At 35.8% G+C, this 24,749-nt stretch overlaps 1 protein-coding gene across 2 annotated transcripts in view; it reads right to left on the bottom strand.

The window, feature by feature from the left end:
* The window catches only part of adamts2a (ADAM metallopeptidase with thrombospondin type 1 motif, 2a), a 189,621-nt gene that overhangs the window by 51,834 nt on the left and 113,038 nt on the right, over positions 1-24,749 (bottom strand). For both annotated transcript variants that reach the window (XM_015349607.2, XM_015349608.2), the window contains exon 4: positions 897-1,096. In XM_015349607.2, coding sequence (XP_015205093.2) covers positions 897-1,096 — 200 coding nt within the window. The remainder of the gene's footprint in view (positions 1-896; positions 1,097-24,749) is intronic.

Raw genomic sequence — 24,749 nt, 5'->3', positions numbered from 1 at the left:
CAAGTCCCTAAAATTCAAAACAGAGGACCCAGGAAAATCTGACCCTGACAGCAAAGCATCACACAACTTAACTCCTGCAAGCTTTACCCTCTTTGATACAGAAAACCAGCAAAAGTACATTTTTGAAGAACACAATGTTTTTGTTAAAAGTAAAGTGTTCAGCTGGGTCTAAACTGCTGTTGAAGCTACTTACTCAATCAGTTGCTATTATGTTTTTTTTTTGAAGAAGAAGGAAAATACCCCTTTAAATTCAAACTAATACCTGCCTCTTTCAGTACATACTGAATGTTTAGACTAAAAGTACTGAAAACTTTTCAATCAAATGTAAAGTAACCCTTTACAATGCAGGTAACTCAGACTCTAATGTGCAACAGACATATTATTGTTAGACACACTCTACACTGTACTAAACAAGAAAAGACCTCAATGTCATTTGATGGGGATATGTTGGTGACCACTTTTTTGTCACTTATAAATTCTGTTAAGTACTATTTCCAACAGAAAGCAACACACAAAATTAATGTAATTGAAATTCAATTTATTTCTTTTTTTCTACTCGTTAGCAGTCATGTCGACAGCACAATCTCTAGATTAAACAACATATCATAGTAGGGCACTCTAGGAGTATTTTGCTCTACTAAAATATGACTGCAGCTCAGTATCCTATTGGAATTAACAACAATGCCTGTACTGTATATTGAATGCCCAGGGGCTGTGCAGGGCCTGTAGATTACATTATGAGAACAACCACACAAAATTATACATTTAAGATACTCTTATTAATACTTCCAACTTCTAATTACATTAGAGATTCAGAATTCTTCTGTACAGAAGAAGCTGTGATCCTCTGAGGGACTTAAGAAACTGAAGGAGTAAAAGAGGCTCAGTTAACTTACAATATTCATGAGAGTCAGCAGGTACTTCTGAACGTGGTCCTTGCCGTGAAATTGCACCACTGAATCGTCCACCCCCAGCAGCACCTCAATGTTGTAGGTACGATCCACGGCCTGCCTCCGAGACCTCCTGGTCTGGTTCATGTTCTGCTCCACCCCTCTGTACAGGGTCTCGAGGTCGAGGAGACCTCCAAGCTCAACACCTACAGGAGAACGAGGACAGCTCTTGAGGTGCAACGAGGTGATAATGACTCAGCTGATCATTCATTTACCACCTGGCACTCGATCCCTCAAAAGCAAAGCCAAATATACTGGATGTTAAACAAAAGCTTATATTTGTGAAGACTATTTTTTCTGTTTGGTGCTAATAATATTTAACTTATTTTATGATCAAGTCATTCCACTGTAAGCATGTGAATTGAATGTACGTCAGAGTTCTAAACAATTGATAACAGCAATGTTACAATTTCTTCAATAGGTACCCACCTGTGAAAGAAAAAAAGTAAAATGAAAGAACAGGTATTTTGACATGGCTGTGTGAGTATGCTACAGGTAACCACAACAGCTATAGTGTCCAGTACTTCCTTCTTTACTTCCCTTAGGTAACCAGCTTCCAGTATGGTCCCATGGGACAGCAAGATTGTAAGCAACTGTAACTGTTGAATTATAAATTATAAATTCAAAAGCACAAGAGAAAACGATCAGGGAACCAGAGACTTGTGTCTGCGCTCTGGTATCACTTGATTGCTTGAAATACTGTAGCATGATACAAGTATATGAAATTCATTTTACATAATAGGTTGTCTAGAGGCTGTGTTTGAAACCTGGGTTTATTAGTCAAGGTTAACTCAATGTCTTTTTCTTCAACAATTGTTCCTTTCCTTTACTGTGTGCATTTGTTACGTATATTTTATGTATGCACAGAACTAAAACCTCTGGGTGATCCACAGATTCTGAATGGATATAAACAGTAACTGAATCCTAAGGTTCCTGAAAAGAAGTACTAGTTTTTTTAACTTCCTTGACTGAGCAGTAGGGTTTCCTTGACTCTATTCTTATGCAACGTTGCCTTGGCAACGTATTCATGGTGAGCCATCACAGTGTCTATCTAATATTGGCTGCTCATGAAGAAAATGAAAACATACTCCTTAAAAGGAAAAACTATAATAATTATCTGGGTTTATGTGCTGATTAGGAAAATAATTAGAAGCCTTGACCACTTTATGAGCTTGCAAAAATCCCTTTGAACAGATATTGACCCAGAGGGCATTGACTTGGATAGTGTGCACTGAACAATTTAATTATTTATGCTTTCATCTGGAGTTCACTTAGCTTCAAATATTTTTAAAGGTGAGGAAAAAGTCTAACAGAAGGTTTGTGGTTTAGCAGGTACACCATGGTAAAAGAGCAAAAAACTGATAATTGAAACACATGGCTACAGAATCACTGAGGGTTCCCCAATGGCGTGATGTGTCTGGAGATCCATGGATTGTGAATTCCCACTTGGCCAAGGGGCTGATCTTACAGTAGCTATCAACTCAGTCTGCAAACTTATCCATGTTCTCAAGGGCTATAGAGGGCAGATTCCCGACACTAGATTATTTAATCATCCCAGGGAATCCCGGACATACAACTGATGAGACCAAGAAGATATCACTCAGTTTTGGCTTATTACGAAAAAATAAAACACTTAACCATGACTTGAATGAGAAGGTAAGTAGATAAATTGATTTGTTTTCAGTGTCTCAAATACTATGATATTTATGCAGCCAATAAACTGATAGAATCAAAGGTCCCATTATTATATGGTGCATAATAAAAAGCTTATACTGCAAATATATATACAATATACTAAATATATAAGTGCAGGGCTTAGGCAGTTTTCTTGACTAACATCAAAGGCTTTGTGGTCTTCAGAATGACTATTTTTTCAGGTAAATAAAGGGTGTAAACATCTTCATTTTGTACTTTAAAAAGTGAAAAAAGCAAACAATTATTTTTAGTTCCAAAGTGAAATGTCAAGAATGCAACCAGCCGGGTTTTCACCAGAGATCCAGAGAATAATTACTGTGCTGCGTGTTTCCGTCTGGGAGACGACAGCCAGCTCTGATAATGAAGAGACCTGGCTGGTCTCAGGACTCTGCACTGCCTCTGATCGTTTCCCCAAAAACCTGCCTCTCACCAAGACATACAGCCCCCGTTCGGCGGCAGGCTGCTCTCAGCGAGCAGCAGACTGGCTGTGATTGCAGACAGAGGTATTTAATCTTCAATTCTCTTTCCTCTCCCAAGCACAAACTGCCATGCGGGTCACAGAGGCTCCATCATTTGTGCGTTTCTCTCTCTCATTAAGACGCCTTTAGATAGGCCTAATTGCAGCAATAATTAACAACTAAAAAAGCACTTGAAGTTCCCCCAAAGAAAAATAAAACACCTGGTAATGAAAGCAGCCACTCTGGATTATAGCTCTTAAACAAGAACTGTCAGGGCTACTTTGATTCTGAGCTCTTCAGAAAAGAAGGTCTTATAAAGTGGTGCTTTTGTTTCTTGCACAAAACTAAAAGATTGCTTTCAAACTTTGGTTAAAGTTTCCTTTTTGTTGGGGATCTGGTGCTAAACCATAACTACTTTAGTACATAAAAATGATATACCTTGATATTTCATTTGATAGATTGAGGGACGAGACAGTGTTAGGTTATTGGAGGGATTGGCTCATTTCTTAGCTGATATTTTTTTATTATAAAAGACAAAATAAATGTTATGAACTGTACATTTTTGCAACCTATCCTTTGTTTCAAACACTGGACAGCAAGGCCCAATAACTTTGCTTAATAGGGCACAATACTGAAAGAGGGGCCTAACTACCTCCTTTATGGGGACTACAGTAGGTATGATGTCCATTGGAGATAAAATTAAAAGTAACCAGTTAAAATTATCTTGCATGTCTTTGGGCACAAGAGAAAACCCACACAAATGGGAGAGGAACATACAATCTTCACACAGACAGTTCATTGAGGATAAAATTTGACCAAAGAACCTGGAGCTTTGAGGCAGAATTAATTCCCTCCACACCATGTCAGCTAATAAATACCATACCTGTAAAATGTGACACGTTCTGCTTATTTCACATAGATGTGCTACGTAAATATATGTCATTGAATTGAGCTTCAGAGGATAGTAAAATAAAGGAATGTTTTTCTCTGTTCCATCAAGAGCACAAAGGCATTTTCACGTCATCAAAAAGAATGTCATTAAATATTTGGCAAGTATGATTTGAGAATAGCAAAAAGATTAAAACATTATCCACTAAATTTTTCTTAAACCTAAGGTGTATACTGTGTTCCAGAGAAGGCTATTGTACCTGGATTACTGATCACTGTCGCTGCAGGCAAATTAGCTATGAGAGATGCGATATCCTTTAAAAAGTGTTTGCTTCTTTGTTCAGGAGTGGTTGGAGCCCAGTCTACAGACTCACAATGAGAAGGGAGTGTTCTGGTTTGCGAGTCATATCTAAAGTTAGAAATATCTAAGTTAGAATAAGTTAGAATGGACTAATAAAAATGCCATAATTGCCAATTTCACAAAGCCTTAGAAAAGTTCACCTTGTGCTTATTGGTATTAAAGGTAGTTGATACCTTTAGTTGATACCAGTAGTTGTAGCAGGTAGTAGTAGTGGGTAGTTGATACCAAATGGAAGATATTCAGTATTATATTATTATGGAGGGAGAATCAGAGAATTCGATTACTGAATATCTAAGGTAAAAAGATTGACAAAAATGTTATGATCTCAACAATGTTAGTAACAGATAAACTATCTGTGCCACAACCGTAAGCCCCTCCTCTTAATGATGCTCCGGCTCTTTTTTGTTTGTCTTGATATTTTGCACCTGCCCCCTGTTCCAGCCCCTTCCTACAAAAGCCAGACGCTCCCACCATTCCAGGCTCAGCTTTGGAAGACGGACGCCCGGAAGCTCGCGTACCAGTGAGTCCAGGAGAGGCTCGACGGTATAGGCTTCGCAACAGTGTCCTTACCATCTGGGTCTGTGGCTGGGATCGCCTGGCTCCGTTACCCCTTTTTATTCCCCCGACCCTTCGCCAGATCCTGCTCCTGCTTTTAACTTCTTTCATGTCTCTGTCTTGAATGGATTATCTGGCTATGGACTCATGCCTACTCAGGATTCCCTTTGGACTTGTTTGCCTTGGCAACGCCCCCCTGAGCACCAGCGCACCGTCGACACGTCCCCCTGGTCTTCTTCCAGCCCCGATTCTAGTCTTCTTTCCCCGTGTTTGTTTCACTCCCCTCCGGATTCTGCCGTCTGCATAGAGTCATGGAAAACGCTTTGTGACAATCTGTAAGACTTTCAAGGTTTGTCTATCATCAAAGCTGAAGACTAATAGAATAGTTGTTTACCTACCACTTACGGTAAAAGTACCTATGATTTGCCCAGATGTACAGTCAGAATAGCAGTTTATTAGATTAATTTATACCCAAGAGAAACAAGCATCTTCTAAAATAATCTTCATCCTCAGATGAATCTCGAGTGTACAGAAAAGATCCATGGCAACATGAAAGGATAAGACATACTGTACACTTGAAAAATCAATTGACTCCTAAGTTAAACAGAACCAAAATGCAGTAGGACAAAACACAATTTAAAATTGTTTTGCATCCTCTTAGTTAGAACTAAGGAACACAGGTTTTCAAGTTTTGAGTTGTTTCTATAAAAAAATATTGCATGGACATCTGGATTTCTATGTGGATGTTTTATCACAGAGATAAATATCCATCAATTCATCAAGGGCATGAACACATTTTTAAACTACTGTACTATATACAGCATGTTTACACTGTTAGAATGACAGATTTTAATGATGAACGGAATTCGTTGTTTGGGAGTTCCTTTTACATGAGCTACTGTATGCAATGTTTGTATCATTTTGTGGGATCACAGCATTCACAGGATTTATTTTCTTGGAATGAGAATAATGCTTATAGTATAAAATCTCCAGAAAATTGAAAATATTAAATCTTGATACTTGATATTTTGTACTGTCCAGGAACACTTGATTGCAAGGAATACAAGAAGACAAAGAGTAGATGTATAGATCACAGCCTTCAACTTTGCTTGCAGTGTTTCTCTTCTCTAGGCCTTTGCCACTTTCTTCTGATTAGGTTGTTTCTGAATTTTTCAGGACATTTTTTGTATTAATTAAAAACATCCCAATTGTTTGTCTTAATGTTGTTATAAATAGGAGGGGAGGTTGTTATTGACATTGCAAAGTCAGATAATAGTTTATTCATAGTACAGAAGATGTCTGATAACAGTTCCTGTAAATCAGTCCTGACATCAACTTGAGCACAAACCATTGATAACAGGTCAATCATAACATACTCCCACCAGTCAGAGAATACTGCGAAGTCATGTGGCTTCTTTACATTTTCATGAACAACTGGTAGAAAAATAAATTCAATGTATAGCAAAATTAATTTTGCAGATCTTTATGACAGACTGAATAGTTGGTTTTAATATAAAATATGCTGAGCTGTGGCTAATGGTAAATACTTAACTGTACAGTATATCAAATCCACAATGTCTTCTCCACACTGATGACCCCCCTGTGAATGTTTTTTAAGTACTGTATGTTACTGCTTCCCCTCCAATTTGGCTGTATATGACAAACTTCAGATTTGTTTATGAATTATTGAAGCTGATTGAGGATTTTCACCAAACCTATTTACTATGTGAAGAGCTGCTACATCAACAAAAATAATCTCTCTTGTTTATCCTTCAGACAGACTAGAGAATATAGGATTTCTACGTGAAGCTCATAGAGCACAATCCTTTTATATTTCCTTGGCTGGCACTGCAGATTTAGATTCTGATGTGAAAGCCAGCTCTGGAACACACAATAGATCTCTGCCTTTTTAGTCACCTGTGCTCCCCTCAGCTGTCAGATACAAATGGCCTCCCTCACCTCAACAGAATTCACATTCAGGTAGAAGACCAAGTGCCCTTATTAGGAGACAAAGGTACTTTGTCTTTCAACCTTTGCAAATGTCAAGAATGTCTGATAGCGTGTAGCATAAGAAGGAAAAAAGAGAAGGAGGGGAAAAAGATTAATCTCCTCTATTCAGGTCAACTCCATTGTCCTAGTGCTGAAAACACTTCTAATTCTAATAGCCATGCAAATGACATGCCATAGTTCATGGCTCTGTGGCTGCTTTATATTCCCTGAAAAGGCATTAAGCAATATTCAATACGTTAAGATGGTTGGTGGAGCTGTACTGATGTAGCATTGTGTTTTTGTTTGCAAAGGATATTTAAAGTTACGAATATGCAGCTTTAGATTAATTACATTTCATAGTATTAGGTAGCAGCAGGATTTTTCCCCCAGCCTTTTCTCTATTTTCTAATTATATATGCATTTGTCACATTAATTCCTGTTCAATTTAAAATGGTCAGTTGGAAAATACACACCTACACTAGATACCTTTTTGAACATCATGAACAGTATCTTTCAGGAAGATTTAGCAATGATTGGAGAAGTGGTGTATTTCTCGCTGGTGGCAGTACAATCCTGCAGGCAGACTGGACATCACAAGAGCTGAAAGGAGTTTGGGTTTTTGGTTCACAACCTAAAGATGCCAGTAATTAAATACCAAGTAGGGCAATAAGCCAGAGACTAACACTAAGGAATTGAACTTCAGGAGATCATTTTTTTCTGGGCAGGGCACCTTGGCTGGGCAGTGAGGGAAGTAAGCTGATGTGCATCTCCGCTTAGTCGAAACATTGTTTTCTTTTAAACTTACGAACGTATCCATCCACCCACAGGATTTGATGGGGAGCCGGTGCCTATCCCAAAAAGCAGTGGGGCAAGGCAGGGTACACCCCTGGACTAATCTATTGCATGGCAGACACACAGACACAGACATGCACAAACTCACACAAGGGCCAATTTTCCCAAAAGCCAATTAACATACTGTACCAGTATGTTTTTGGAGGAAAGCGGTGCACCCAGAGAAAACCCACAAGAACACAGGGAGAACATATCCATCTGTACCACCGTGCAGTGGTTTCCCACTGTGTTTAACACTGTTTAACACAGTTGACTGTGTTTTGACTGTGTTAAACAGTGTTACTAAGATGGGAAAACTGGAAACTACATAGTTCTGTCAAAAAATGGATAATGTGTTTCTTTAATTTATTTTGTCAGCAATTTTGTTCTTTGGAAAAAAACACTAAATTGGAGAGTCTGAACAACAATCCACCAGCCCTTTATCCTCTGATCAAGTCATTCCCAGCCAAATGGGACAAGCAGACAAACAATGTACAGTATACTGACATTAACCAGCTGAGCTGATCAGTTAAGATTAGCATTAACTGAAGACGAGGAACTTGTAAATATCATATGCAACCCTCGGTGGTGGACAAACTATTTCTCTTAAGATACCTGTACTTTAAAACCAAGCAATCCGTATCTGCTTTCAATAAAAAGGTTGCTTAGAGAAAAAAGTAAACCCCCCCAAAATAACTGTCATAACAACTAAATCCATAAACTGCCATCAAACTATTACGGTAAAAAATAAACACAAATAAATGAAAGGCCAAACAACATCAAAATAACACTTATGCTAGACCTTTATATAGTTACTTTTGAAGTAAATAGTTAAATGGTACCAGTATTTTGTTTAACAATTTAAAAACAACACCTCCTATCATCTGAGTGATCTGTTAAGACTGCAATGAAAATTGAATAATTAATTTAAATATTAACTGAATATTTTGGAATTACACCCTTACAGCAGGATTGCAGCGGCAGCTGCTGCTGTAGTTAGCATTTCAGCTCTCGATAGATGGAGGTTCATTATTATTCAGCTTCTAACCAAGTACTGTGTATTCATATCATTCCCTTCATAACATTCTCTTCATGTTTTGTTTTCCATAAGATAGAAGTGGCATATTGTTAATCCATGCCTATTTACAATTTATCAGGATGTTTGTTTTCTTTTAATTTGCCATCTGATTTGATCTCAGCAGTTCTTGTCAATAGATAAATCCTTGATAATGCCAAAGCAATTAAGTTTGTGTTGAACCAATCTTTTATTCTATATAAATAAAAACAATTTATGATGTACCCATGCAAGCCCGTGTTATGAAATGGTTTTGCAAACTTTTGTATATATATTCTTTTAAGATTGATCAATTTAGTGACATTTTGGATCAACAGGAAAAATGTAATTAGAAGGCAGGCAATTTTAAATACTGTATTGGAAAGGTTACATGGACTACTCAACATGGGGCCTCCCCTTATTGAATTCTGCCAAAGTGGCATCCATCATGGTTATGCTTATATATCTATCCAGACAAACTTTTAGCTAGAGATACATGAACAAAGTAAATTTTCTTTAAAAAACAGCTGAAGCTATTTTCTTTCAGGAACAGGAGCAAAGGGAAAATCAATGGCAAATGTGTATAATACAGTGGACAACAGTTGAGTATAATTGATTAACACACCTTGGTTAAATATAGCCCACCATCACAGCATGAGTTTTAAGGGACATTTGGACATAAAGGCATTCAGGTCTTAAAGTAAATATTTTGATTTAGTCTGTATTTCATTACAATAATATGCCAAAATACAGCAGAAATAACAAAAGAGACTCTTGCAGAAACACTATGCATATTTTTTGTTGTCTTTGAGTCTTTGTTGATTCTGGCATTGTGTAACAGATTATCCTAAATACTGCTTCTTCTAGCAGTATACTACTACTTCTTTAATTTTCTTCTTCACTTCTTTATGTAGCTGTAAATCTGCAAAAGATGCTGAATCTACATGTGAAAAAAGGACTGAACTTTTTATTGTTAATGATAAATGGTGGACAGGTAGCCAAGTAAAACAAAATGCTCTGTTGACAACAGCATCTAGCCACAACATGATGAAAATGACTGGACTTGAAAATGTCAGTGTTTCATTAGCTTATACTGTCTTAAATTAATAGATCTCTTTTCCCTCCTTATGGCTGACTTTTCAACAAGCTCAAGGAATTGAGTAGAATAGTTAATTCAGTTAGGGGCATTTCAATATTCTTCTGTGTTACTCTTACATTTCCAGGCAAGGCAGCCACTTTTTTACATGGAATTTATCTGTGTTCAGGTTGGGATGCAAAGTGGATTTGTTTGATTTTAGTAGCAATTATGACAAAAAGATACCAATGGGGAGATTCCAACTTAGGGTTTTAACCTCTCAATTTGCTTGCTGATAGCCTAATCACTACTCTGCCTTGCTATTAAGAGTTGTCACTCAGGAAAGGAACAACTTTATTTAGCTCTTTAAAACTGCACAAGAAAAGAGAAAGGAAAACTTTTTTCAAAAGCAACATAACTAATGTTTTAAAAAAATAAGGTGAGTAAAATATGTGCATAATATTGTGCATAACCATAAATTTCTAATGCTTTAAAACAATATGACACAGTGGAAAAGAAGCAGTAGATTTATCACTTTGGTGATCTATTTGGTGGATGCATTGAAGTTCAATTCATTTCTGCATGACACAATAATATGCTTAACCTTTTGTTAATGTTGTTTAATTATTGTTTCTAAAAATACAAAGTAGCTGCTATGAATGACAAATCTGAAATATTGGACTTTTTGATTGATTTTAGAAACAACAGCTGTTTGTGTTTATATTGGACCAACAAGTGATAAGCTTCCCTCTGGACCAGAACTACCAAAACAATGTCCCAGTACAGTGACTGTTTGATTGGGGACATTGTGCTGCAGAAAGTGTCATCCTCTGGAGGAGATGTTAAACTGAGGTGCTGACTAGATGGTTTTATACAATCTGGCCTCCCTAAAGTTTTATCATATTTTAATTGGTGTGAAATATTCTCTGTTTTCCACCTGTTAATGAACAAAGATTTTAGGTGTGATTTTCCATCATAGATGTTTCTGGAAGGATGTGCGCTATACAATCAATTTGGTAAGCAAATAATGAATATAATGGATGTAATTTCAAATCACCAATAAATGCATATTCTCATTATTATAAATGAATAAAGTACAATAATACATATTATTATTGCATACAATAAATGATTGTATGTTTTTATATGAAACAATTTCTCCAGCTCACAACTAATTACAGATGTAGGTCATATCATTACTGACTGAAGCTGAAACCTAGTGTTAAGTTCTCTTGTATCTTAGGAAGGATCATCTTTCAGCTTATCTCCCACCTCCTGCTGTAAAACCCCCCACAGGCCCTGCATTTTGCTCATCAAATGCAAACACAACAGAAAGAACAGGATATAAAACAGGTTTATGTATGATCCTTGTAAGTAATCTCTCCTGTCTAGACAGGTTCATAATTCATTTTAATACATAAATTACAAATGACAAATGACTAAGTTATTGGAACATTATTTTTATTACTATTACAGCTGCCTCAACATAATCATGGATGTATAAATTAAATTAGTGAAATACACTGATAAAACACAACTTATTTTCCACTGCGGGACATGGTAATTATACTGATAAGTGTAAAATAATGGCTTTGTGCCTCCTTACAAATCAGAAAAATATGATGATAATAAGAAAATCTAACTCAAAAGCAGGTTATTCAACAGCATGTTAAGTGATTCTTTTGACAGTAAATACCTTTTAAGGATCAATTAATGATATAGAGCTTTACTAGCAAGATAAAGAAGACATTAATTTTTATGTATTTGGTCTCCAGCTTAAAACTAGTGCTTATAGGACTAATAAATCAGCTGGCAAATGCAATCAACTGCAAATCATTTGTCTGGGCATGAGCTCAACACGAGCCCTACATCTTTCAGCTCACATCAGCTGATACATTTCAAATTCAGACTTATCTGAAAACTTTAAGATTAACAAAGGAAAAAAATAGAACAAATAAAAAAAAGAAACTAAAAGGCAAGGACTATAAAAATCAACACTTTTTTTTAAACCTTTTAATTTATTTTGAAATTTAAAGGGTGAATAAGGAATTTTATCCACCTGTCCATTGAGTCATTCATTTCACATGCTGTTAGCTCCACAGGATCTTTCAGGAGAGCCGGAGGGAGAAACCGCACATCCCCCCAAATATGTAACTGGAAACCTGCAGGCACCTGAAAACTGCAGGTGCTGTTATTTCACTGAGCCAAGAAAGTGTCCTGTACATCCAATCCCAACCCTAGTCTCAGTGGTACTGTGCCAGCTGTGTGCCATCACTTGGGATCTCAGTTACAGTACCAGTGACCTGTGACATAACCCTGATTTAAACTAATTAAGCTTAAACACTAATTAAGCTTATTAAATAATGTATTATGTCAGTTAAGGAGTGCATGCCTATAAGGGTGGCGGCATGGTGGCACAGAGTTTAGCATTGCTGTTTTGTAGCACTGAGAGCCTGGGTTCAATTCTAGACCATGCATACCTTTGTCCCATGACCTCTCCTGAGGTTGTCATTTGTTGTTCATTGGTCCTGTTTTGTCTTAACTATGTGGATCCACGTGTGTCTACCTAGTGTGTATCCTTGTTTGCTGTGCCTCCATTTTGTGTCATTTTACAGAACTGGGCCCTCCCTTGGCTTAAATGGAGGTTGCTTGTTATTTAGCAGGAGGTCGGGGTGGAACTTCGGGTATTTAAACCTAGAAGGCAGTCTTGGCCTGGTCTGTGTGGCATTTGCTTAATAATGTTCTGGTCACTTCCTTTTGTAAGTAAACAGAAAATAATTATTTGCCTTTATTCTGTCTTTTCATTACATTTCTTAAGTTGAGTACCCCAAAGATCTGTTTATTTTTTGTTTAGAGTTCTTGTGAAATTAATTAACACTTTTTGCTTGAATATAATTTTCCTGCCAGTATGGGTTATTTTTCCTATCACCCTGTGGCCAACCCTGATTTTCTTGCCAGGTGGTTGGTTTTCACAGGAGTATGTGTTCCCTGTGATCGTATGGGTTTTCCTCCCACAGTCCAAACACATACTGGTAGGTTGATTGGCTTCTGGAAAGACTGACCTTGGTATGAGTGTTTGTGTATCTGTCGTTGTGTCTGTGTGTCCCCTGTAATAGACTAGCACCTTGTCCAGAATGTAACCTGCCTTGCGTCTATTCCTTGCCGGGATAGGCTCTGGTTCTCCCATGATAAAGCGGTTAGAAAATAGAGGGATGGATGCTCATGGGGGTTGAACAGTCCTTCTAGGATAAGGACGCAAAACCCCAGTCCTGGGGAGTCTGGTTTTCCCTCCAGCTGAGCTCTTAATTACCTATCTGAACTCAATATTATTTAAAAAATATATTAAACCTGATGGACATCATAGCTTAAGGAAAGGAGTTGGGCATCCCTAGTCTACAATTGTAAAAAAAAATAGAGAGCAGGGTCTCCTGGCCTTTGCCCATATTTTTTGTATTACATTTTAATTAACCATGAATGAAAAGAGTTCACAGTAATTAGGCAGGATCCTGATTTCACTGTCCAAAAATATTTTAAAAAGATGAAGAATTATCATAAACACCATCCTGTGCTATTTATATTTCACATTATGTTGTCTGAATTACATCATAGAGTTACCTGAATATTATTTTGCACTGCAATATTTAATTTATCACAAAGAGTATATTTCCTCTACACTCTAGGAACAAAGGACAAAATAATACTCATCCTGATTCTTCATACAGAGTCAATGAACACTTAAGAGTTGACCACAGATTTACAGGCAGAGAAAAAATAATGAAACTATGTTCACTATTTTGCATCTCTGTGAATCTGCCTTCTTGACCCTGTACTTAGAGGAGAAAAGCATTGTAAACCCAAATGACATGAAATGTATAATCATTATAGCATGCCTCTGCTACTCTGAGACACTTACATTCATGTTTGATGGCTGAGTTGAAACACTGGCATGCCCAGATGACTTTCCGTCAATGACAAAGCACCGCTCAGGCACCCTCGATATAATCCCTCTGACTTTTTGCTCATCCTTTGAGCATTCCTCTGCTTTTTAACTTCCATTGAAATTCAAGTCATTGGCATATGCCTGCACTGACAGGAAAGAGAAGGAAAACCCATACTGTAATGTAGCTTTGGTCATCACTCAAGAGAATTCCACTGAGAAATCTCACAAGCCATCTGCCATTCAGTCACAGCAGTTTACAGGATCTATCAGGATAGAGGAGAATGGAGGTATGGCCTCCATTTCAGTTTTCCAAGAAGAGTGTGGCCATCACACATCCTGTGGTCCTTTGGGAAAAGCAAGACCCTGAAGGGCCTGAGACACAAAAGTGTGAAGTAAATGATCAGAGATTAACTGTTATGAGGGAGGTCATATACCAGTGCCAGTGGAGCTTTAGTTTTTGTATGTGAGTTCCATTGTGTCATGTTGGTATAGAAGCAGGCATTCAGAAACTGCTTTGTTGGTGATCGTGCTTGTTTGTGTATGTCTGTTAATGTTTTCCTCTTGAGGATGTGTAGTTGAACATGAATGACCATCTGAGTGCCTCTGCTCTTGAGTTTAAGTCTCAATTTTGTGCGGTTCTTCCTATTTCATATTTTAGTATTTACTTTCCCTGTGAATAAGCTGCAGGCTAATCTTACTGCCCATAGTGAATGAATTACATTGGTAGTTTACCCCAAAATTGCCCGAAAGGAAAACTCTTCCTGAATCCATCAACTAGGTGGACTATACAATTACCTTTTTGACCCAGCCTTGATCTCATGACACAGTATAAAGCCAACAGAACTCAACCCATGCTTTGGAGCATGTGTTTTGACTGGTTAAACAACTCTGGAGCCGTGGACTGTACATAAACAAAAAACCCCTTTCATCCATCCATCCATCCATCTATTCATTTTGTAACCACTTCTTTCAATTCAGGGTGGCAGGGGAGCTGGAGCCTATCCTGGGAAGCAATGGGTGCAAGGCAAGTAACACACTGGATGGGACGCCAGTTTATTGAAGGGCAGACACACAGACTAACAACTAGGGCCAATATTTTGTCTTAAGAAACCTAATTTAGAATTGCTTTTATTTTGTAATTTTGAAACTGCATTTTATTTTTGTAAAAAATAATAAACATAAAAATGTTAATAAACATTGACATCCTTCAGCAGAGAGCTTGGCCTTCATGCTTCTCACAATTTCACCTGTCTGCTTGTAACATGAAACCAACAATTTAATATCTTTACTCACACTGGGTAAACATTTATTGACTATATCTTTTTTACGTCCCATCTTTTGAATGCTATGTCATTTTTTAATTTAGACAGCACAATATCTATTGAAAATGTTCTAAAGTACTTAGCAGAGAAAAGGCTCTACATTTCTGAGCCACACAGACTTACTGTATGTGGAGAGCAAACGTAAAGGGAAATCATAATAAAGTAAAATACCTTTACCACAGTGGACCATACCAGCTTGCTTTACAATTTCAAGAGCACAAAATAATGACAACATTCCATTGTTTGTAATAAAAAAATAAGCCTTCACCCATGGCCTTTGACCTACTGTACACTACTGTGGAACACAACCATCCTATCTTCAGGAATTGATTAAAACATATAAAGGCAGGTTTTCAGAAGATCAGTAGCACTGATGCGCAAGGTTAATCCATACTGACCTGTTCCTTGGTTGAAAAGAGTCAATATAGTGATTTCTCTCTTCTAAGATATGGGTATAAAGACACTTAAGACAAAAACAACGGCAACTCAGAAAAAAAGGCAGCACTCAGTTTGTTTACCTTCCTTGGTTGTTCTTTAGCTATTATAATCCCACCAAAAGGTCGTACAATATGAATATTATGGACACTACTGGTTTACTGCATAGAAATAGGTGTATTTCATGAATCCCCATATTTCAGAAGTTGATGAAGAGCACTGACAACTGTGAAAAATATTATTAGACACAAAATAATGGGTAAATGAGAAAGAGATATGGAAAATCTGCCTGCAGTTTAAAGTTGAATAAAGCATAAGCTTCAACTGCTTATTCATAAACTGATTCACAAGGAATGACTGTGTAAAATTAGAAATGTTTATCATGGAAACTTGAGGAAAGACTAGGATGTCTGGTGAAAACATGACCAAAGTGCAGCTGCAAAGGTGGAGGATAAAATGAGCAAGAAAGAGGAGAGAGAGAAGTGTGGTACAGTATATGATGATGTTATCTGGTCAGTTGGATCCGACTCTCGGCATTTCTATAGGCCAACTCTCGCCACGCTTTCCAATCTTGGACTTTCTCTTTCAGCTGGTACAGTATATACTGTATGGGAAACTGAGGAATGCCCTCATCTCTCCCAGATATGCATTAGAACTCCATTAAACTATATGTAGATAGCTTTATGTTATTATTTTGCTTCGCAATCAGGCCTTCAAATAACATATTTTATCACCAAATAGATCTTTTCCAAATGTCATCATGCTCTTCTATTAACATACTGTAGCTGGTTATCTTTTTATTCTTATTTCTGGACTAGTTCATCTGTCCTCATCAGCAAGTAGCTGGACACCATGCCTTTTAGCACAGAAAAGATCACTGGATACAAATTTTTGACAGAAATCCAAACACCAGTCTCTCTAATTTTGTATCATTTCAACTTCCAAAGACTGAATTTCAATCGCTTCTTTAAAAAGAAGTATTACAACCATAAAAACAGGAAAACAAAAACAACAAAAAAGGAGAGAACACAATGCCATACATATCCAGCCTATCATCTATTCCCTTGGCCGATCTAGAATATTTCAAGCGTTTACAACCCAACACAAAAAAAGCAAAAAATCAATTCCTCCAAACATCCTGGAAAAAATGCATTTATTCTGTGGCAGTGTAAATGCTTTCTAATTATAGAATGTATAAAATCAATATCAGCTGACACAACGTTAAAAATGTCAATGGCTATCGTATTACTGAAGCTTGCTCTTGCCTAATCTCCAGAGAAGGCTGGAGCTCACCTCCGTGCAAATGAAAAGTAATGATTAAAATTGTAACATGTAAAGCTTTTCCCTAAGAAGATGAGGCATAAAATCATAACATCCGCTAGTTTTCTCTGCACTCTAAGAAAGTGCTAAACATTAAACCTCCTCTCACCTCTTTTACTTACCTGCAAACATTCAGCACTTCAAAGGAATACAATGCTGGTGATACACAGTGTACATTTAGGTTGATGGTTAAATAGTTTTCATGAAGCATAGCAAATATTGTAAGCAGAGGAAAGGAATTGTCCTTTGCTTGTGGTGCTAAATCATTTGACATTTATTGCTGTAGGTAGTAATACAATTCAACACAAGACCACAGCCAAAACTGCAATTGTAATTGGAGCTGTCATGCAGCTGAACTCTAGAAAATAAAACTTACATTGACTCATTCTCATTTAACTTATTTGACAAAAATGAACTAGCAGGATATGAAAAGAAGGGGAAATCAAAGTAAAAATAATGCAAACAAATGATTAACATAACTTTAAGGCCATTCATTCATCAAGCAACAAACGTTAAGACACTTTAAGAAGCCACATACTGTATTTACAATTCTGTGTTTTTACCTTATCTGTGGGTTAAAATACTGTTAACAGTAATAAAACGTTAAGCAATTTGACTTTTACATGTGTTTTTAGTAAAAACAAAACTGTCTGTTCTCTATTAGAGTGCCGCTTTTAAATGCTTTGAGATTTAAATGCATTACTTGTTATTATTATTTTCAACAGCTTGTTTATTCTTCCACAAAGATCGTGTTGATGACCACTAGCCTTGTGTTAAGAACGTTATCCATCTTACATAGTAACCTAATTTTTACACATCCACTGCTTCACTTTGAACTTTCATTTTATTTCATGATCCGTACTAATGGATTTCCTCTACCGGTTTCCACAGAAATACTGTTCTTCAGAAATACTGGTACCAAAATGCAAAAAAAAAGCTTTGTCAGCCAAGTTGAAAGTAAGTGCACAGTCTTTGGCTTGTATAATTTTAGCATGTGTTTTTTCACCCCTACAAGGACTATTTGGATTATCAGTTTTCTATTGCGATTTTGGTACCATACAGTATATTAAAATCAACAAAGAAGTTTTTATACATTACATGTTCAATTTTGCAGAAAACAGAAATGTCACACCTTCCATTTTTCAGTATAGAATATTTTAACATTTTAAAGTTAAAATGATCTTGACACTGTGCTCAGGTTTGTTATGAGCAGACGGATGCTATTTGGCAATAATTATTTCTGCTAACGACCAAAACAGAAAACAGAACAGTCAGACAGTCTCCAGCATTTTTTAATCAAAAGGAACAATTTTTGCTTCTGCTACTTTAGATTTTCCTTACACAGATCCTCATTTTCAATTTCATTATCTACTGTATTTCTTTTGGATGGATGACACACAGATTGCTCTGTTACTAAAAGTGTTGTAAAACAATATGTATGTAAATACACATTAAGAACCCCCTGGAAAAGCAGATACAATTCAATTAGTGCTACCATCTCGTATGATTGATTGCAATCCTTAAACATGTTCAATTTCAACATTATTGTTATTTAAAGAGATATTGTGCAAATCTGTGGTCATTCTGTTGGAAGACTGAGTCAACAAAATAAAATGACCTTCTTATAGCAAGTAGTTTGGTAAATACATTTTTACACTACATGAGAAAACTTGACAACATTTCTATCCATTTTGATTAATTTTAGATGGTATAAAAATTAAGCAGATGTGGGTCAAGAAATTGAAAGCAAAATATAGATGAAACTTCGTAACAAAATCTCCTTTTTGATGAGCAAATACAACCTTATGTCCTAAAAATGTCAAAAAGACATAGAAATACTCAAAATAGTGCTTTATTCCAATGCATGTGATATTTGTATTATTTATGATTAATGACTATAAAGATATTTTTATGCTTGTAAGAAAATGTATTTACATGTAATGGCAAGGACCAATCTCCTTTAATATTTTTACAGTTTATCTTCTAAATCTAAACTAGCTACTCTAAAGTAAAAGAGAATAACTATTTTTTTAGAAACCAAAGGCTCTTTGTAGTAATTGGCCAACTGTTATTATTATCAATAACGTATATCTGCTATTTGAGAATTTTTTTTTTTATTGTAGATTATTGTGTATCAGAGAACAGAATGATTAGTTTCTCGTGCTAAGCTAATATTTTAATCCTTCACTAGTCTTGACCAGATGACATTATAGATACATTTACTGCATTAGAAATATCAACAACCATAATTCTTGGAAAAGATGAATGCACTCCTCTAGAGGAAATGGCAATAGTAAACCTCTTATATAGTTAATCAATTTGTCTATTTCCTTCATATGTAGCTATATATATTTTTCCAGGAAGGTGGGAAAAAAGAAAAAAGTTAGAAGGCATCACACTTTATATTCAGTATGAAACACTTATTTAATTACACAATTATTTTTTTCTACAGAGTTTTTAAACTGTCTGTGAAAACTGAATATATAGTATAGTATCATACAGGTTATGTCGATACGTGATATATGGTTTGTACTGTATGTTGAACCCAGAATTCCCCAAACAGACAGATTCCCTGAAGAGACAAAGTCTGTCAAGACTGTCTGTGTGCTATTGTGTTCACAACCTTTGGCACAACTATTATGTGGTTTATGCACAGATTTTAGTCAACTAAACTCATGTACTCACATTTTTTCAATTGTACATTATAAACCATGCTTCCAATTATTATCAAATAATGATTGTGCTTGTATGACCTCACAAAAATGCTACAGGGAACTGCATAAACATGCCCGTTTGGATAACTGTAGGCCTTCTTTGAAGTTTTATAATATATTATTATAAAATAATACTGATAATATTTTTATAAAATCATCAGAGAGAGAAGAGTGGGTGGAACACTCACTGTCAACATTGATCTAAAATGTTTTTAAAAACAACCTTTAAAGGAGTTACTTTCTTTTCCAATTTTGAAACACTGTCTTGCATTATTTAATTTTGCCAGGTTCAGTAAGTGCATAATGCTTTCCAATACTATGTAATGCATCACTGCTTCCTAGAGTGTGGGGTTTTACACTGAGCTGAAAAAGGTGCCAAGTACCCAGGTGGCTCCACTGCTCTCTGGCATCTCTCAGGAACATTGGTGCTGGCTGGCTGCTGGCCAAAAGAGGAACACGAGCCTGATGTTTGACAGATTGCACCACCATGTGTTTTGTGTACAAATTAAATAAAGCAAAAGTTATTAAAACCTAATATCATTTTTTAACCCCCAGGAGAATTAAATGTTTTTATAACAGGTTATTAAAGAAACGGCTAGCCCACGGAGTGAGCTCAGTGCATAAACAGTATAAAGTGAACAAATATTACTGGTACTGTGTATTCTTTTGGTCAGAATCCGTAAAATTTTGGAAGGCAGGACATCACTAAATACTACTGCAGGATAGATTTTTGTGTATCTTCCTGGTATCTTGCCAGGGTCTCAGGTATATTGTGAGAAGCTGTGAATTAGAAAGTATCAGAATTCCTGAAGTATATAATTCATCCATTCATGCATCAACCAAAAACTGTTTATCCAAGGGAGAATACCTTCCAAACCCAAGCACAAGAGCCCTGTACAGGTCTGCAGGGTCACAGAGAAATTGACCATTTAGAATATCCAATCAAAGCTAACCACCATGTCTTTGGGAGGTGGGAGGAAAGCAGATCACAGGCAAAAATAAATCAGATACAAACACCACAGAGGTACAGTGACTGCCATACTGCGAGGTCACCCTGGAGCATATTATAACCATTATTCAATAGGTATCTAGATTACATTCGCAGTCCACAAAGCATTGAGAGGCATTTGTTATCAGGCATCATAAATTCAAAACTTTACAAACATATAAAGTAACATTTTTGGCCTTCTAAAACTGGAATGTCTGTAAAATGGACAAATTTCTCAATATTAGTTTAGAATGAATTTTTTTAACCTAGATTATTCTTTTCCATGGCAACAATGTGTAAAACATTCTGTCTCAATAAGTATCTGTGATGTAATACACCAGGTAGTTTTGTGTTAATAAAGACTTCAGTCAAGGTATACAGGACTTCTGATAACAGGTTTGCCTTCCAAACACAAATATATACTGTAACTGCTTTATAGCAGAGCTATTTTCACCATTTATAGACCTGGTGAAATACAGCTATGCGACAGCGATGTAATTTTAAATGAAAAAACAAATGGACAAACAAAAATGACACAACATATAAGAAGGAAGCCAAAATGTAAAGACAAATTTTGAAAGACTAAACAATGGAACCTAATTGAGGTTTAGTTTAGGTATGTTTGAATAGAATTGTTAGCTGAAATTTATTCTTAATATATTCTTAACTGAAAACTAATGCCCAGGTTTAGCCAGCAAAGGAAACCGGTCTAGTTTACAACAACAGGGTACTGTATGTGATCATTTTCAATTCAACCACTCAAATCTGTATACAGTATATTGATTGGCCATTCAACGACTGAATGGCAATTCTTGTTTTTTTATCAATAAATGTTAATTTTTTAAATGTTAATAACATATGTCTCCCTGTACTAATTTGTTTAGTATGAAATGTTTAGATTTTTTAAAAGCAAAAAAATATACAGTATGTCACCCAATGCAAATACTATATTAGTTGTTAATGTTTCTGTATACAGAAAATGCAGCAAAGGACTAATGTATTGCATGACTGTACAATGGAAAAATGTGAAACTGCATTACGAGAGTGTTTGGCTTATTGTAACAGCTGCGTTAGTGCTTCTGTGCAAGTGTGACTTCTTGCTCCTTTTCCAGCCATAGGTCATGTGGTCAGGAGTTTGGAAAGGAAGGCTAAATAGCTTAAGTGTGCTCTTCACAGTTCATGAGGTTAATCAGATGACTGATATGAAGACAACAGGGTAAATAAGTGGTCTCTCGTTTTCATGTCACGTTTGTACTTGCCCAAACTTGCTCCCTCTCTCACATACTGTAGCTTTTAACCACCTTCTGCTTTTCAGTCTCAGACAGAGAAAGGAGCTCTCACCCAAAATCAATACAACCTTGGCAAATTATGAATTGCAATATGAAAGCTGAATGATAAACTGCAAACATAAAGCACCATGCCTCACAAAACACCTATTACTATATAAACTCTGCCCCCCATGGTGACTGAAGCAAAATTGTAATCCCAGAGGTTCTTAGACAATTGTGATTAAAGCATTTCTGCCATAATTTTATACAGTAGAAAGGCTACATGGCAAATGGATGGTGTGTCATCATCTGCCAAAATGACACCAGAATCACCAGCAGATATAAATTCACAAACTCTGCTCTTTAGTTTGACATACACACCCAAGCATTCAGAAATCATGGAGGAAACAAACACAACCATACATCTTAAAATGTATTTATAAAACAGCAATAAAGTTAAACTTAATGTTTTTTATCAAAACTTTTTATATCAATCTCTCTTGGAACCTATGTTTTACTTAAACATGTTCTTATATATTTTTTTACTATTTGCAATCCATAAAACATATTATTGTTGTTGACTGCAACTGACAAAAAGTGTCCTTTCCCCCATGAACCAATCATAGGGCGTTTTAAAGAGGAATAAATCCTAGAAGGATATGAACCATAAAAATTGGTCATTTGATACATAAAGACTTAAGAAGAACATAGTAACAAAATTAAAGTTCTTAAAGAACTATGTTTTATGTTTGATCAGCAAAAGTATGCTTTTATCTATAATGATGTCACCATGTACTATATAATCACAAACGTACATTTATATTTATACGCAATTCATGGCTATTCATGCACCAACACTTCACTTAAATGAGAAATCACTTTTTATTTTATATATGTAGAAAATGAATTATTCAAAACCTTTTCCAGATTTTTCTAACCATGTACAGTACAGTTCATGAATTATTCATGAATTAGGTGAAAAAAATATTTTATGTGACCTTTGTGACAAGGAAAGATGATACTGAAAAGAAGCTTTGAAAAGATTTCAGTTATTGACATCTTACTGCAAATTGTGTACTGTATATTCTAATACCAAATACGTATTTCAAATGACTCAACAACATGTTTACAATGGGTAAATAGGAAACAATGTATATTGCAAATCAGGAAAAACAGGAGGTACAGCATTAATCTGCCTGTAATAGAGGTATCAAGGTTCACAAATTATGTCTGACAGTGTTATTTGAATTACAGGGCATATTCAGTACCTACTGCAGATCTCAATAAAGAATCTTCCCTTAATGGGAAAGATAGCTTTTGGAATACGTTAAACAAATTTAACATAACACAATATAATGTCTATATAGACTTTATGAAATGCTGCTTTAGGAACAGCTGAACATGATTGTGTGCAGTGGTGCAAATGCTGCATAACTCAAAACAATTGAAGTAAAAATGGAAAAGAAGAGTATCGCTGTCCATTTACCCTGCAAGGACAACACATCAAGCTTGTTCTAGCATACTTCTAGCTGACGTGCCAGCGTAACAGGAATTCCACCTTTTTGGGGATACAAAGGCCTGAATGCAGGAACATTTAAAAGGTCATTTTACAACTCAGCTCCGAAGCCACATTAATGCATGAAGAACAAACTAAAAAACGTATATCTGGAGAAACACAGAAATGATGGGCAGATAATCACAGAATGATGCTGGCTCCAGGAATTATATTTATGAAAACGGAATGACATGAAAATATAACAATCTGTTTCAAGATTCAAGTATTATTGCACCGATAATACATATCTCTAACAGATATCTGAGCATATAGTCCATTTTGTGCTTTACATTATGTGATATCAGACATATGGATATCAGATATCAGACATTGCATACATTTACAATTTACAATACAACAATTTACAATTTACAAAATTTATAATATAAATTAATTCTATATCTATAGTTTAGACTACTATATATTATATAAAATTGTCAGATGTTAATACTGACACATAGCATAAAGACTGGGCATTTCTTTTTTAATTAAACAAAATACTGTATTTTATAGGGTAAACTTGTTCTGAATTTCTAATATGTTTTTTATTTTTTGCAATTGAATAAATGGAATGTTTGCTTCTTGATTAACAAAAGTGCAATGATTGTAGTAAATGAACTGTACATTGCTATAGAACAGCTTTATTATAATTATATATCAGTTTTCCACATAATAAGAACAACACTACTTTTTTAAGGATTTTTTAATCTACTATAGGGAATCTGTCAAGTGTTTTGCCCATAATATGAAAGGGAGGTAGAATTCATAACGCCATTACAATCCTTAAATTCTGATGGAATTAGAAACCTAAAGGTTTACCCAAACTTTTCTTTTTTCTTTTCAGGAGCAAACAGAAAAGACACATTAATAAAAACATATTCAAGAACAAGGCTTATTAAGCAGTATTTAAGACACACTGCACTGGGGTCACTTAACATTCTTATCTCAAGTCTTAGAAAGACGCTATAAAAAGTGTTTGGATTAGAAACACACAATAAACAAAATAATCTGACTTCACTGTATAAAAACAGGATATTTCTCCTGTTCCTGGTGTCTGTCTTGTAGAATAAAAAAGCGTTCCTTCTATTTTCCAGAGAGACAGGCATTCATCTACTCTTCATACAGTATTAATGAATGGGGTTTCACTACACTGCCTTGTAAAATTGCTGTTTTTTGGAAATCTTCTCCCTTGTAAATGTTCAGCAGGAGACCTGTGCTGTCAGTGGAATTTAACTCGTTCCCTCCTAGAAAGCACACAATCTTGGGCTAGAAGCAAATAAGGTTTTTCTCTACATTTCCATAGTTTTTATTCTTGAAACATCTATGAAAAATAATTAATATAAATAATTGC

The sequence above is a fragment of the Lepisosteus oculatus genome, chromosome 11, assembly GCF_040954835.1.
Source record: "Lepisosteus oculatus isolate fLepOcu1 chromosome 11, fLepOcu1.hap2, whole genome shotgun sequence".
NCBI classification, from domain to species: Eukaryota; Metazoa; Chordata; class Actinopteri; order Semionotiformes; family Lepisosteidae; genus Lepisosteus; species Lepisosteus oculatus.
Note: the sequence above shows the minus strand (reverse complement) of the source record. Positions and strands in the feature narration are given on the sequence as shown.